The 14,465-nt window shown below is 38.7% G+C and overlaps 2 protein-coding genes across 3 annotated transcripts; one reads left to right on the top strand and one right to left on the bottom strand.

Moving 5' to 3' along the window:
- Positions 1-4,280: 4,280 nt before the first annotated feature.
- Positions 4,281-6,991, bottom strand: Alien (COP9 signalosome complex subunit 2 alien). Its single transcript, XM_078192353.1, has 9 exons — positions 6,730-6,991; positions 6,205-6,399; positions 6,014-6,139; positions 5,774-5,941; positions 5,531-5,705; positions 5,098-5,236; positions 4,791-5,007; positions 4,586-4,726; positions 4,281-4,523 (listed from the first exon to the last, which is right to left on the bottom strand). Exons 1-9 carry the CDS (start codon positions 6,781-6,783, stop codon positions 4,404-4,406), a joined length of 1,335 nt encoding a protein of 444 aa, XP_078048479.1. The 5' UTR covers positions 6,784-6,991; the 3' UTR covers positions 4,281-4,403.
- Positions 6,992-7,079: 88 nt separating this feature from the next.
- On the top strand, positions 7,080-14,465 carry LOC144475924 (NBAS subunit of NRZ tethering complex). 2 transcript variants are annotated; one of them, XM_078192351.1, is made up of 18 exons: positions 7,080-7,300; positions 7,402-7,636; positions 7,706-8,124; positions 8,195-8,578; positions 8,637-8,835; positions 8,911-9,131; positions 9,192-9,521; positions 9,583-9,788; positions 9,873-10,169; positions 10,237-10,573; positions 10,642-11,051; positions 11,130-11,429; positions 11,492-11,780; positions 11,845-12,153; positions 12,227-12,638; positions 12,713-13,635; positions 13,703-13,825; positions 13,908-14,465. In XM_078192351.1, exons 1-18 carry the CDS (start codon positions 7,208-7,210, stop codon positions 14,181-14,183), a joined length of 5,763 nt encoding a protein of 1,920 aa, XP_078048477.1. In that variant the 5' UTR covers positions 7,080-7,207; the 3' UTR covers positions 14,184-14,465. The 2 variants fall into 2 exon arrangements, with proteins under 2 accessions (XP_078048477.1, XP_078048478.1); XM_078192352.1 differs by lacking the exons at positions 7,080-7,300; positions 7,402-7,636 and having other exon boundaries at positions 7,721-7,786; positions 7,864-8,124.

Genomic DNA, 14,465 nt, shown 5'->3' with positions numbered 1-14,465 from the left:
CGTCGCGGAAAACGCCCCCGCTGCTCCCCCGGCTGGCCCGGAGGGGTCAACTTTCCAGCAAACGAACGCTTGCAACTTCCGTCCTCGCTCTCTATTTTGATTATTACTATCGCAGAGCGCCTGTCCCGAACAACTTTCCTGTGTTTTAATGATTTCTGATGGCCACGGCGACGCGACGTGCGTAGACTCGTCAACTGGAAACGGCAACGAGCCTGGCCAAACGACCAACGACGAGTCTGCTCGTCCCTTTAAACGTAGAAACTTCAACATCTCCCGGCTTTGATGTAAATTGAAAACGTACGTATTTGTGTAATCGAGAATATTTTTCTTTTACTAAAGGTTCTTAACCAACTAGGACAGCGGATGGTGGACTGTTACTTCTTGATCCAAGATTGTCTTATTTCAACCAAGTAAATCCAAGTTACTCTATATCCGAGTTGACTCAATTAAGTCCAAGACCAAGTTGGTATAAATCCAACGAAATCTAACTTAATCTGAATCTAAGTAAGTGGTCTTCTCAAATAATGTTCGTACATGACTTCAATGATTTTACTTTCAATTCATCGAGACATTATTATTCCGTGGCCGTGTAATTTTTCCAAACCACTTGCAGGAAAACGTGAGGAATCCAGGAAGCGTAGAGACCTAATCCGACGAGGAGCTTCTACAGCCTCTAACTAGAGTGCCGGCACATTCTCGTTACTTTTCACCTGGCATAAAAGCCGAGAGTCCTCGGATCTCTCGTATAACGAATCGTCTCGATGAATGAATCCCTCTAAAACCCAGTACTCGGCGCAGGTAGGGGGGGAGTGCTTCCATCGGCGAACTTTCCGTAGAAAGACGTTCGTAAATTATATCGCCGAAAGAAGGAACACACTTAGCCGTGTCCTTTCAGGGTCTGCTCGGGTCTCGGACGATGGCGTAAGGGACGTTTCCGTGGGAAGTAAAACGGGCGCAGTTAGCTGCACGTCCGTGTGGAAAGTTTCTGGCGTGTAATCGATTCAATTTTCCAATTCGTCTTGTCCAATTCCAGGCGGCGCGGCGTGGCACGGGGCGGGATGGGAGGCGGAGGCCGTTGAAAGCTCCGAAGGAAGGAAAGTTACGCGAGTGCTACGCGGAAACGACTTTGTCGAGGCAACAGGGAAAAACCGTTCTCGCCCTCGACTATTGCGTTAGGAGAGTCTCGGCATCGAAACTCGCGACAACGCACCCAGTTCTACGATCCTTCGCTCGAGTCCTTTTCTGGTCCTCTCCGGAGCTGTGGACCCGGAATACGGTAGGAACTCGGGTTCGAGCAGCGAAGGTGTGCGCCGGCACACTGACGAAACGGAGTTCGCATGAGCGTGCAGCATCGCATCCGCACGAGTTAAGCCGTGCAAGATGGATGGTCCAGCCGGTGGTCCTGCCCCGAACGTTTCACTTGCACTTATGATATATGGTGACGCCGCTAAAAACTGGCAGATGTGTTTCCCCGAGACGCTGCGCTGTTTCCGTTTCGGAGCAATCGTCGGCCCCGGCCATCTTTCCCCATCTTTTGCCGCCTTAGCGCCGGGATAAATCGACGAGAGACGCGAACAATACTTGAGAGATTATACGCTCGGCCGGCGCCTAGCGTCGTGACGTCGCCACGCCGAAAAACCTTATATTCCTTGTTCCCGGTGATATATGGCCCCCGGCGAGTTGTCGCGGCCGAGAGTTCTTGTCGCGGTCTGTTTCTCGGGCTGAAAAAATTTCGGAGCAGTCTCGTCCCTGGGAAGGTGTCGGGACGGTTCTTCGGGCTACACCTTTTCTGGCGCTGTCATCCAGGGATCGTAGTTTCAACGTTCCGCAGAGGTTTTGCCTCGCCGAAGTTCGTCAGTGAGACGTCTCGGACGACAGGTGTTTTATGGTTTACTGGGCCACGCTTCCACGGTACCTCGGTTTAACCTGAAGAACTCGTGCTGGTTAAACTGATGCTGGGGTCAGCTTTAATTTAAAGCTGACCGCTCCGCAGAGTACCAAAGACGAATCAGCGAAGTTTCCACGGTCAGACTAAAGTGGAATAGTCCCTTGGTTTGGTCCAGGATCTTGAGCCTTTGTTGTAGGTAAGTTGCAAAAGTAAATGGTCAATGTCCTAAAGTAATCGAATTCGCAAAAAAATCACGAAGTCCATAATACATCTTCTGGCGGAAGCGTCGCAGGACTGTTGTGATTCTTGATGATAAATGGTAGAACTTACTGAAAACTGTCTAAATAATAGCGCCTGTTCCTCTTCTCGTTCCGTCAGCGATTAAATAACTGTATCAATCTCAATCGAGCTTGCAACTAGACGCTTCTTGAGCTGCGATGTTTGTCGAGTTCCTAAGTGGAGTCAGAGGTTGAAGAATTCTATACATATTTTTCTGACGGAGACCCGAAAAGCAACCAAGAACAGGAGAGACACTGAAAATGGAATTTTCGCTGAAATTAACTCTCCTCAAAGGATAGAATCCACTCGTGACTCCACGAGCAACGATCCCCATGTGCCTTGTAACATGAGCCTGCAGCTGCACCAGACGTGACGCTGGGATTAGAGAGGAAAAAGCCGAGGACAGAGGAAAAGAGAACACGGCCGACCGGCGCGACACGCGGGTTCGTTAATGTTTAGCGGGATCTTTGATTTTCGCGTTGACTCGGTCCGGTATTTCGCTGAAACGAGCCGTCATTCGGCCGTGCCAACTCCGCGGAGACCGATAGCTTTAATAACTCCCCCGGTATTTTCGTCCTTATCAGATTCCGAGGCGAATAGCTGATCTTCCCGACAAGGAGCGCTGCGGTATTAACAATTCGTTGAATTCGAGATTCGGCCTTCCGCGCTATCCTCGATTTCCCAAGAATACGACTCCCGCGATCGAGATGCTTTATTTACCATGCAAAAGCTCCTGGAGGTTCTCTGTTCTCGCATCTCGCCGCAACCATGAAATTTCGAGGAAAATTTCATTCCAAAGACTACGAGGAAACCGCGTGAATACCAGCAGGTATTTCGAGCTCTGCTTTGATTGCAAGCGCAGCCAATTAACGCTGGGGTTGCGCCGTCGTCATAGTCGTTATCGTCTATGTCGTTCCACGCGTGTACCCGCCGCGTGCCCGCTAATCACGCCGCCAGCAGTCGAAACCGCGACGAGCGGAGCCTTAATGTCAAAATACACGGAAACCCGGCAAAGAGCCTCGACAATTTCGCGACTACGCCTTCAACGGCAATTCCTTATGGTCCTGCTTTGCTCGATTCCACCGAAAACCCCCAATTTTTGCCTTCCTAGCTGCCGCAAGTTGGTAATCCTATGCGGACGAAGACTTCTTGGGATATGTTCTCAGACTATTTTCTTCAGAAAACAAAATCATAAATCATGTATCGAAGTCAGCATAGATGAGCAGCATAGTTGCAATTTACAGTATCTTTGACACGTCGATACCCGTCCAAGAGTTAATAAAACTTGGAATGAAATTTTGCATGTCCAATTTTTCGCAATCGTAGTTTCTACAGCTTTCACTATTTCGTTACGACTACATATCACGAAACGACCAAGAAAGTTCACACCATCTTACTTTCTATTCAGCTTCTTTTTATCAAAGTTTCAGCTTCCGGGATTCTTTTTCGAATCGGGGGAGGGGGGACATCGAGAGTCAGTTTTACGAAATTGATTTTCTGGTAGCTTTGCAAGCTGCCACCTTAAACGTGGCGAGGATGAGGATGAACCGGTTCGAGGACGAGAGGATTATACCGTCCCAGTGCGGCGAGGATGTAGGACGAGCCTAGGGACCCTACCGCCCAGCCGGGTTCTGGGGTTAACCAGCATTTACATAGGCGCGAACGTAGACTGAATAACAATGCTTGAAACGGAGCTAAAACCCGCCTCGACTGCTCCACCGAGACAACACATTCGTCATCCCTTCCGTTCGAGCACGCGAGGGCTATTTCTGTATCGAACTTCTGTGGAAATCAGGCCGGATGAACGGTGCTTTGTTAATTGAACGCGCCGGAGTTTGTGATTCGAGTTACCGCGCCTTATGACAGTTCGTATTGACGTGGATCCTGGTTTAAAGTTCGTGACGTTATCGGAAACGGAGAATTTGTTTCAACCGATTAGGAAACCATCTTCTCTCTAAACAATTCTATACGCAATTTTTGTATTTTTTGTTAAAAAGAGACCCGAGGCATACGTATGCAGAAGGTGATACTTAGTAATATATGTAGCATACGAACAATAAAACAGTTCGATGAAGAGTAGAAGTGGAACGTATTAAAATTTGTTGACTTTAATATATCACAATAAATTTTATTTCTTTATATGGTTGGAGACAGGCATTCATGATATTCTATACAGAGTAATGTCTAGATCTCGAGTTTCGCTTTTTTGTCAGGGACCACACGCACCAGCGCTTCCTTATGCCATTTTGTTCACAATTGCTAAGTGCAACGAATGCAATTGACTTGTCCATTTGTCGAGGGCATTGTAACGCGCAGCGCAAACAGATTTCTTATCCAACTCGAGGACTTGGTTCACCTGTTGATAACGTCGTTGGTTTCAGAGACAGGCCATAAATGCGTATTTAACAATATTATTACCTGATCGATACGACCGCGAATCGTATTGTCCAGTATGCAACAGACTAAAAGGCTCTCAACCTCCGACACATCGATGTTCAATTCTTTGCTTATAAAAGGGATATAAATTGTGGTGTAGGGTTTTATTAGTTTAATCAAAACCTAAAACGATCAAGTGGATTAGGGTTGAGCTGTTCAGACGGCAGTGCAGATTTGATAAACGTACCTGAGTGCGTATATTGCGCAGGAGGTCCTCGATGTGCTCTCTTATAAAAGGATCGTCCATTATGTTATTTCTATTCTGCTTTAGAATTAGTTCGAACTGGTTAATATCGTTATTCTGATAACTGACCACTAAGTTCGTCATCGCCAAGATCTCTGGATCGTTTTTGTATGGCTTTGCCTCTTGGGAGTCGAACGGATTGATCCCAGACTTCATTAGCCTATTTTCGAGCACAATGATCCGATGACAATCGAACGATAATCATGTTAAAAGGTACTCGGATTACTCTGCTCTTATCGCAACTACTTACATATTCGCTAAAACTAGATACTTTAGACAAGTTGTACGCCTTGGTGAACCAGACTCGTCGTAATTCTTAAAGGCTTCGAAAAAATCTGTGTGTGCTCTTTCAAATTCACCTTCCCTCAAATGCATTTTCCCACCGCATTCTTTGAAAACACACGAAATACAACTTTATCTCTGTCCAATTTTGTAATCATTACACCTTGAATAGACTTTCAAAGTAAACTATAAAGGCATAACAACCTACTCAACGCTTTACCTACTAGCGATGTTTTTCTGGTCTTTTATAAATAAATAACTCACGATTAAATCATTTCGTGCATAATCAAAAATCTATCAAGAAGCTTCCGGTAGGCAAAATGTTAATCTACTTAATGTGTAGATAGTTTTGACATACTGTTCAAAAGGATCACTTAAGGATTAATTTTGTATCACTATACCTCTAATCACTCCCATTATCAGCGGATGCGGTATCGCGCTCTTAATGTGCAAGCTCTGTTCATACAATGTTTTCAGCTTCTTATTATTCTTTTGTGCAGTGTACATTTGTATCTCTAGAGCATAGATCTCTAACAACTGTGTTCCCTTCTTCAGATCATCCTCCCCATCATCGGTCTAACAGAAAACAAACACCATCTAATTCTGTCTTATTTTACCGCATATGATAATTGAGTATAACCAACCTGACAACTCTGATGAAGCTGTTTTAATATTTTTGCTAACTTATTAAAATCTGATCGATCAAAATACAGTTTTCCAAGCTTTGTATTAGTTTTAAACCATAATCTATCATTTTTGGCATCTTTCAATGCATCTAAGGTAGTTTCATAGAAATCTTGTAATAGTTCCATCTAGAATTATGCAGTGAAAATAGAAAATTATATATAAAAATAGATATACATTCTTTGTCACGGCCTACTCACATTCTTTGAGGTACTAATATAATCCAATATGGAGTTTATAGACTTTTCTGAATGGTTTCTTGTAACTGCACTTTTAATGTATGTTAATAACTGTTTGTACCTAGCCATCATTTCCTTGTAATTAGCCTACGAGAGTAAAATATTATAATAAAATGATATATTCCAACATAGTAGTAATTTCACTAACGTACCAATTTAAAATTAATTTTTATCATTTGTTTTAAAGCCTTGAAGCCCCATTCTCCCTTCTCACCACCTTCCAGATCCAAAACCTTCTGAAAACTTTGTAGTGCTGCCGGTGGATCATCTTCCTTCAACGCTTTGCTATTATAATATTGATTTTCTAAGTCCACATCTGGTTCTGAATTTGAATCTTCAGAATATTCCTAAAATTATTATTAAAAAGTCATCATGTTGTATTGTTTCAACCTTAAAATATCCTAACATAGCAATGTATCAAAGGAAAACTAGGAACTAATATTCATAGTCATCAATATAACCTAAATGGAATTGGAACGCTATTTAATTGCACTATATCACTATTTCTTTGAAAAGAACTTGCCATGAATATAATCTTTATTTGTTCGGTAATCGGAAAATCGTGTCAAAACTATTTTAAAATTTAATACATGTCAAAACGAGAATTCTAACCTATAACTCGACCGGAACGATTGCAAATTTAACAGTGTTTCTACTATAGACAAACGAATACTCACGAGACCATAATCTTCTTCTTCTTCACACATAAAATCATCCTCCCCGTCTGACATTTTCCAGAATATTTAAAGGCTCAGAATATTGTAAATAAAAAATTCACGCTACCCTGTTGACAATCGCAAGCTCGGACCAGTTTTGTATTTTGAAATTCACATGCGTGCACTAACCCTATGCATGCCCGTAATGCATGTGCAGTGCTGTACGCAGCTTACATCGCTGCGACAATATCTCGTTAATTTGATCCCACTTTTCGGAATTATTTTCACCGAAATGGCTATAATTACCAGACAATTACTATTTTAAGCTTATCTATATGAGAACAACCAAGTCAATTATACTTGAACCCTCATATATTCAGTGGAACACGAAGAGAAACAGTCATGACGTTTGCCTGCTGATTCGTTAAGCTCTAGCTCTAACTGACTTTACTCCTTGGCTGTTTTCGTCTCTACGCTAGGTTATGTTTCTGATTTCAAAATGGTTAATTGCAACGAGGAATCAAACGAGAATGAGCCGATTCTTTACGAATTGTTGGAGTATTTTGTTCGAAAACAGGAACCAGAATTAATTGTAAGTTTTCATTGTTTTGTTACAAAAAAAAATAGTTCAATCGTGTCTCATTTTACCCAGCTGTGTTGTGACATTTTCTCATACAATATTGCTTATTTTAGAAATGCAAAAACGATACTGTCATATTACCAACGACAGGAACAATTAAAAATGCATTAAGATATTTAAATAATAGGTATAGCTTGCCAGAAAGCATATCACAGCAAAATAATCTCACTTTACCATGGAAATTTGCAATTGGCGATTCTGGCAGATTACTTGCAGTTTTGCAAGAGAATGTCATAGAAATTCGAAAAGCAAAGGATGAGTACTCGTCAGTAGTTGGGAAAGCTTCTGGTGAGACTTTATAATACGTGGATATAAAATAATATATAATACAATAATGACTTATAATATTTTTTGTAGTTTCAAAGGATGCTTTCCCACATTGGCGTAAATTATCCTGGAGTCCAGATGGAACACTTTTAGTATTAGCATCTAGTAATGGTTACACCTCCTTTTACAATGCTTTGGGAAATAATATCTTTACTATAAGTCCAAAAACTGATTCTCAAAATCCTCAGATCCTAGAAGCTGGAGATGCAATAGTTTCTATGATATTTCTTAAACCAAAGACAGCCCTTGAGAAATGGTCCTACGAATTCTTGTTAATCACTTACAGTGGCCTACTCAAGTCTTACTATGTCTCATTGAATAATGGATATGAAGCAAATTATGAATTTTCTTTTGGTAATTTTTATAAAAATGGTGTTAATGCGGTAGTTTATGATCCAAAACATTCTCTATTCTATGTTGCTGGGAACACAATAACTCAAAAAATAACGGTAATTAAGTTATTAGTTGTATGGATCAAATGAAAAAGAATAATGTTTAATATTGTGTATTGTATTACAGTCAACTGCTTCAGAGAGTGGCTTAACATCCTGGAGGCCCTTAAACGATTATCCCTTCTGTAAATTGTCATTTGCTTTTGACAATGAGTCAACAAATAAGTCAAGATTTTCTATATGGAATATTATTCCATCATTAACTCTGCAACATGAGTCAATCATATTCAAAATAAAAATTTCTCCAAATAGCCAATACTTAACATGCTTGCACACAGATGGTTCTATATCCCTATGGGGATTACCAAATTTATTATTACAAAAAAAGTGGAAATTATCTGAACAACCGGATTTTAATATACCTAATCCACTAGGTCCTGCAAAATTAAAAAAGTTTCCACCAGGTTTCACAGAGTTCCATCCACTGGATATTGGTTGGTGGTCCGAACAGGTACTATTCTTTTCCTTATTTCTTGGTTACATATCATATGTTAGTTATATTCTTACAGGCAATTATAATTGCGAGATACGCCGGATCTACTTCCGTATGTGCTACCAAAAATTTGAAGAATCTTTTAGGAATGAGTCCAGAATTTCTAGCTGGACAGCCACAGATATGCGAACTTGGTTCAGATCGTGGCTTTTTGTGTCTAGATTGTGAAACATTCGTAACCAGTAAAAAACGAAATAGAGAATCCAATGTCGAAGGTCAAGTATAAGGTCAACAAATGAAAAATCATTGAAATACTAAAAGTACAATAAAAGATTCATTTATGTCTTCAGAAGTCTCATCGGAGAGCGAGGAAGAAGAGGATGAGTTGGAACCAGTTAGCATATTAAATTACACCACGAATTTAATGCAGAGTACCCTGTACTCTATAACAGATATCGAAAGATTTCAGCCCAAGAGGAAGAAGTCCAAAGTGTTGTTTAGAACATATAGAATTCTTGGTTTGAAAAGTACAACGCCTGAAGAACTGTACTCCAGGAAAATTGATATAGAAGTATGAGTATTCAAAGAAACAGTTGAAGCAGACAGTAAAAAATTTTGTAATTTCTTACAGGAGTACGAAGAAGCTTTGACATTGGCTAACAAATACAATTTGGATACTGATCTCGTTTATCAGACACAATGGCGAAAATCGAAATTGTCTTTGAATGCTATCCAAGAACATTTGAGCAAAGTTACTAAAAGATCTTGGGTCCTGCATGAATGTGTAACAAGGGTTCCTGACACTATCGAAGCTGCAAGAGAATTATTAAATTTTGGACTAAAGGGTGCCAATTTAGAGACTCTGGTGGCGATAGGCACATGTGATAATGGAAAATTTGCAACAGAGAATGTGGATGAAGATTGGAATGACACTGATGTAGTTAGTGAAAGTTTACGACAGGTAAGTTACAAATCTAGCCAGATGTACTGAATGATATTTACAAAGAGTTACAAACATTTAGATGCAGAAAGCAAATGAAATGCTGGATAAAGTCGACCCGAATCATTTGTCTGATGCCCAGATAGATTTAATTAAGTACAGAAGAAAACTTTTGGACCATTTGGACAAACTGCTCACCTATGAGATTATTTTAGGACCCTCGTTGAGTTATAATAAAACCTTCTATGAGGAATTTCGTCAACTTTCAGCTCTTGAAAATGCAATTAGGTACCAACAAAATAATTGAAATTATTTAGATTACGGTGAAGGAGATTTTATACGTTTATTGTTATGTTAATTCGTTAAACGCAGATTCGCCAAAGATGGCGATTGCCAGGGAGTCGAAATTATGTTCACTTATTATGGAGAGAGTTTGATGCCCCATTGGTTAGCAATTATCAGTTTCTTCCCAGAAACGTTGAACCCGTTGAAGTACAAGAAGCTTTTACCGAAATGTGACACCGATTGCCAATTGTTTCTACTCGATCAACAAGAATTAAGGCAAAAGGATTGGTCAGAGAAGACTGAATTCAACAATGTGATTAATTTTGAAAATGATGATAAGTCAGAGCTACTTTATGAATCTGATCCTACCTTATCCATATACAGGTATACTAAACTACAAGAATTTTGTGTTTCCACTATTGTTTTTACATCTGTAACATTCTTGTTTAAGAAATACTTTGCTGACCTCGGAATTGTTACAAAAATGGTACGAGTCAAGAGCCTATCAGATTGAGAGGAATAGTTATATGGTCGACAATGCTTTACAATTAATCAAAATAGCGAAATTACATAACATTAATGGGTTAGAAAGTTTATTGTTAGACCTAGAAACATTAGACGACCTAATTTACAAAGTTTGCATAGAAGATCTATCTTTGGACGAGCTTCAAAAATTATCTAATTTAGACAAAATTAAATTACTGATGAGCACGACAAACGAGAACAGTTTTGTCGACGATTTAAAAAATTTTGTACTTCCATTTATAAAAAGAAGACATCAATACTTGGTATGTATCAATATAAAATAGTCAAGATAAAATATAAATTAATTATTACTAATTTTTGAAATATTAAGGATGAACTACAGACACATTTGTTCAGCGATTACTTGATATGCATTAGCAAGGAAGATCTAAAATTATCTGTGAAACTGTTTGAGTATTTGAAGGAATCTCAAGATAATGAGATTCTGCAAATGATAGAGAATATTGCAGCCTTGGCTTTGGACTGCATATATGCCTGCAACGATTCAAATATGTATGACAAAGCTATCTGCATAGTGGACTCTATCTCAAAAGATAGAGACTTGAAGAGAAGTGGTGGAATAAATTCGTTGCTCGAAGAATTGGACAGAGAACTCGAATGTACAAAAATTTTGAATAAGTACGATGTTACGACCACGCTGAATGCATTAAGGAAAAAGAAAACCGATCCCGAGTCTGCAAAACTATTATTGATTCAAATGGCGAGAAGCTTGAATGGAACGTGAGGGAACAATGTTCTTCATAGTATAAAGAAGCTTATTTTGCGTTCAGTGTCTTTATAACTCTTCTTTCTTCTTAGGGTAATAGCTCCTGATGAAAAACAGTGGGCACAATTGCTGAACGATATGCTAGAAATTCACGGTATGATCTTCGCCTGCGTGGACATAGAAATATGTTTTGAGATCTGTGTATCGGCGCGACTGGAGTCAGGTGTTAAGTCTAACATACAGAGTTGTGAAGCTCTGATTGAAACTAAAAAGAACGAGCAGTCTCTGCTGAAAGTGTCCTACGAAAAAGCAGTTCACTTGATCCTTGAGGCCAGCAGAGAGTATTTCAACAGTTCAAATTCTTTGACCGATGCCAACATGGAACTTGCTAGGTGAGCACTTTTATTTTTCACATATATCTTTTCTCGAAATTAACAAACAATTATCATTCCAGGGCTTGCCTTCGTCTAATTGCGGACGACAATCCACAGATCAAGGAAGAATACGATCTAATAAATTCCCTTCAGATTTTGAACGAGTTTAACATCAGTATACTACCACTTCAAGTCAGATTGATGCAAGATAGATTAAAGCTGATAGAAGACTGCTTGAATAGACGTGATGATGCTCATAAAAATCGCCAGAGATTGTTGACTCTGGCGACTTATTTGAGGATTGAAATGAATAATAGCAGAGCAAGAGAGGGGAAAGTTTTAGAATTAATAGCAAAGAAAGCATTGGAGGTACAGACTTATTGGTTAGAATTCTAATAAAATTATATTATTCTCACCTGATAAAACTTTACAGATAAAAGACTTTACTGTTTGTGCTGCTACGTGCCAACAATTGATACATAATAGTTACATTCCCGCCTGGAAAGTCGCCTTAGATTTAGGATATTGTGATGACTACAGTGATTTAAAGACTAGACAGAAATGTCTATGGTTTGTGATAAATAATGGGCCTAACGATGTACTAAGTAAAGCACTGGATCAGATACATTTAATAGAGATACAAATGTTGCATAAAGACTTGGAGTTGTGGATACCACCGAGTGCTGCCAATGATCCCGACGATGCTGATAGCGAAGAAGAGTTCATAGATGCCATGACTACTGTAAGAAATTTAATACGAAAAGTGTAATATAATACAGAGTAAAGTATGATATTTCATAGCTTTGAATTTACAGCCTCAAGTTGAATCAAAAGAGTTTGTTCCAAAAGTGCTGGAGGCTTCTACGGAAATGGTCAAGACTTCTGCCAATATTATGAAAGCATCAACGGTCAGTTTAATAAGGAACATAAGTGACACCAGTTTTTGGAAGTCTAGATTGAAACTTGGTTTAGAGAGTAGTCAGAACAATGTAATAGAGTACAATGATCAGGAGAATCACGAAAGCAATGATGATGTCCAAAGTTTTCCATGTTTCTATGAGTGTTTGCATGAGAAAAGTAAACTCAGCAGCTTGGACACCAAATACATAAACTATTCGATGCCAGATATAGAATCTACAAAGTTAAAATGTTGTCGCGCTTTTCTCAGAATAGCCATGCTGAGCGAATCTTCTTGCTATGGCATGGAAGTGAGCAATATTAATCACTGTATGTATTACCTAAAACACTAAGTACAGTGAATCTAAATTAAATGTTTTAAAAATTGTGATTTTCTGTTCCAGTATTTTTAGAATGTGCAAAACATACATTGCGGGAAGACTGGCTACTGGGAATGGCTTATTTATTTAGTATACAGAAAGATTGTGTAAAAGAAACGCAGGATGTTCTAACCGCGCTACCACAAACAGAGCTGCATGTTCAGACTGCATTGTATTATTATTCGTTGGAGTTGCATAAGAAATTATATGGGGACACTGAGAATATATATTTATTTAATCCATTGAGTTTAATACGCAAGATGATCAATGCAATGAAAAAATGCAAAGAATCTGGGATGTGTGAGAGCTTTAAGTATTGGCAGTCGCGTTTGCTGAATGATCAAGAGACGGATGACATCAAATTCTTCGATTCAAATCAAATAATTGAAGAGAATGATAAAGAGGATCACAAGAAGAGAGTGGAACATAATAATGATCTCATTCCAAGTCCTGCGTGTGAACAAATTAAAGAGCAAGAGAAATCGACTGAGAAGGCTATTTCTCAGCTTGATGGTGAAATGAAAAAAAGCTATAAAGATGACGACAAAGGTAATATGGAATGGACAGACGATTGGGGTAATTTTTCTGATGAGGAGGTAGTAGAAACTGTAAACAATAAACAAAACATTCCAAAGCAAAAACCATGTATAGAGAATGATATTTCGCTTACAAAAGAAATTGGCGCTTGTGCGTCGGAGGAGGACCGGTTTAAAGCGTTTTACAGCGTGTACGATAAAATACAAAGTAAGGATCATTTTAATGAAATGAAAGAAATGGTGTTAAAATGGCCAAAATTTAGCAATCCAGAGTACACGACTGTCGACAAACATCCCATTTACAAAATGATGAAACTAGTTAACGTATATAAAATCGAGATGGATGCAAGTAAACAGAAGCAGATTTTTCAAGAATACAAAGATTTAATGGCAGCTTTATCTTCGCTAGACGTAAGTTTTAATAAATAAATTCTTGTAAGTTCATGCAAAAATAACTACATGTTAATATTACTTTTAGACGCTTAAAGAGTTCTTGAATAAGGCAGAAATTCCTTTGGGTCATGCAATTTATATCAGATTAGACATGGATGATCCAGAACTTCATGAAGAAGCTGTGAATATCCTCAAAGAAAAACATAAAGTAGGTTTATACTAAAATTAATGGTTTTTAAGTACTATAATAGTACTAAATTTAGTTATACGGCATATATTTCGTTTTTTAGGAAATTACATTATCGGCGCCTATATTGGAGACGTTATTTTTGAAAAATTTGACGATTTCTTTTGATCCAAATCACGAAGTATATGGACGAATTATTGAACATGTACTTGTTAATCGATCGTTAACAAATATAAGAGAAAATGCGGAGTTCCTTATACGGGATTTAAAGAAAAAGAAGCATATATCGCACGCTTTATGCATAGTTGGATTAATAGAGGATATACCGCCATCATTGCGCACATTCGACACCTGCTTCGAACTGCTTATGAAAATATAATCGTTTATTTCTTCATTATATGTTTTAGCAGAAACTGTGATTTCGAATTGAAAAATAATGTAAATAGACTATACTACAGTCTGGTAATATTTACTAAATACAAAAAGCTTTTATTAAAGATGGAAGATTGCACCGATTTCGATAGATATGGAATCGATACAATGCTTTTGCTTTACGTGTATATCTTACGATACACTAAATTATTTTGTACATACTACAAATATTTGTTATTCGTGTTATTTGTAAATATGAATGTGATATCTATGTTAAAATATATATCTA

The sequence above is a fragment of the Augochlora pura genome, chromosome 10 (assembly GCF_028453695.1).
Source record: "Augochlora pura isolate Apur16 chromosome 10, APUR_v2.2.1, whole genome shotgun sequence".
Lineage (NCBI taxonomy): Eukaryota > Metazoa > Arthropoda > Insecta > Hymenoptera > Halictidae > Augochlora > Augochlora pura.
Note: the sequence above shows the minus strand (reverse complement) of the source record. Positions and strands in the feature narration are given on the sequence as shown.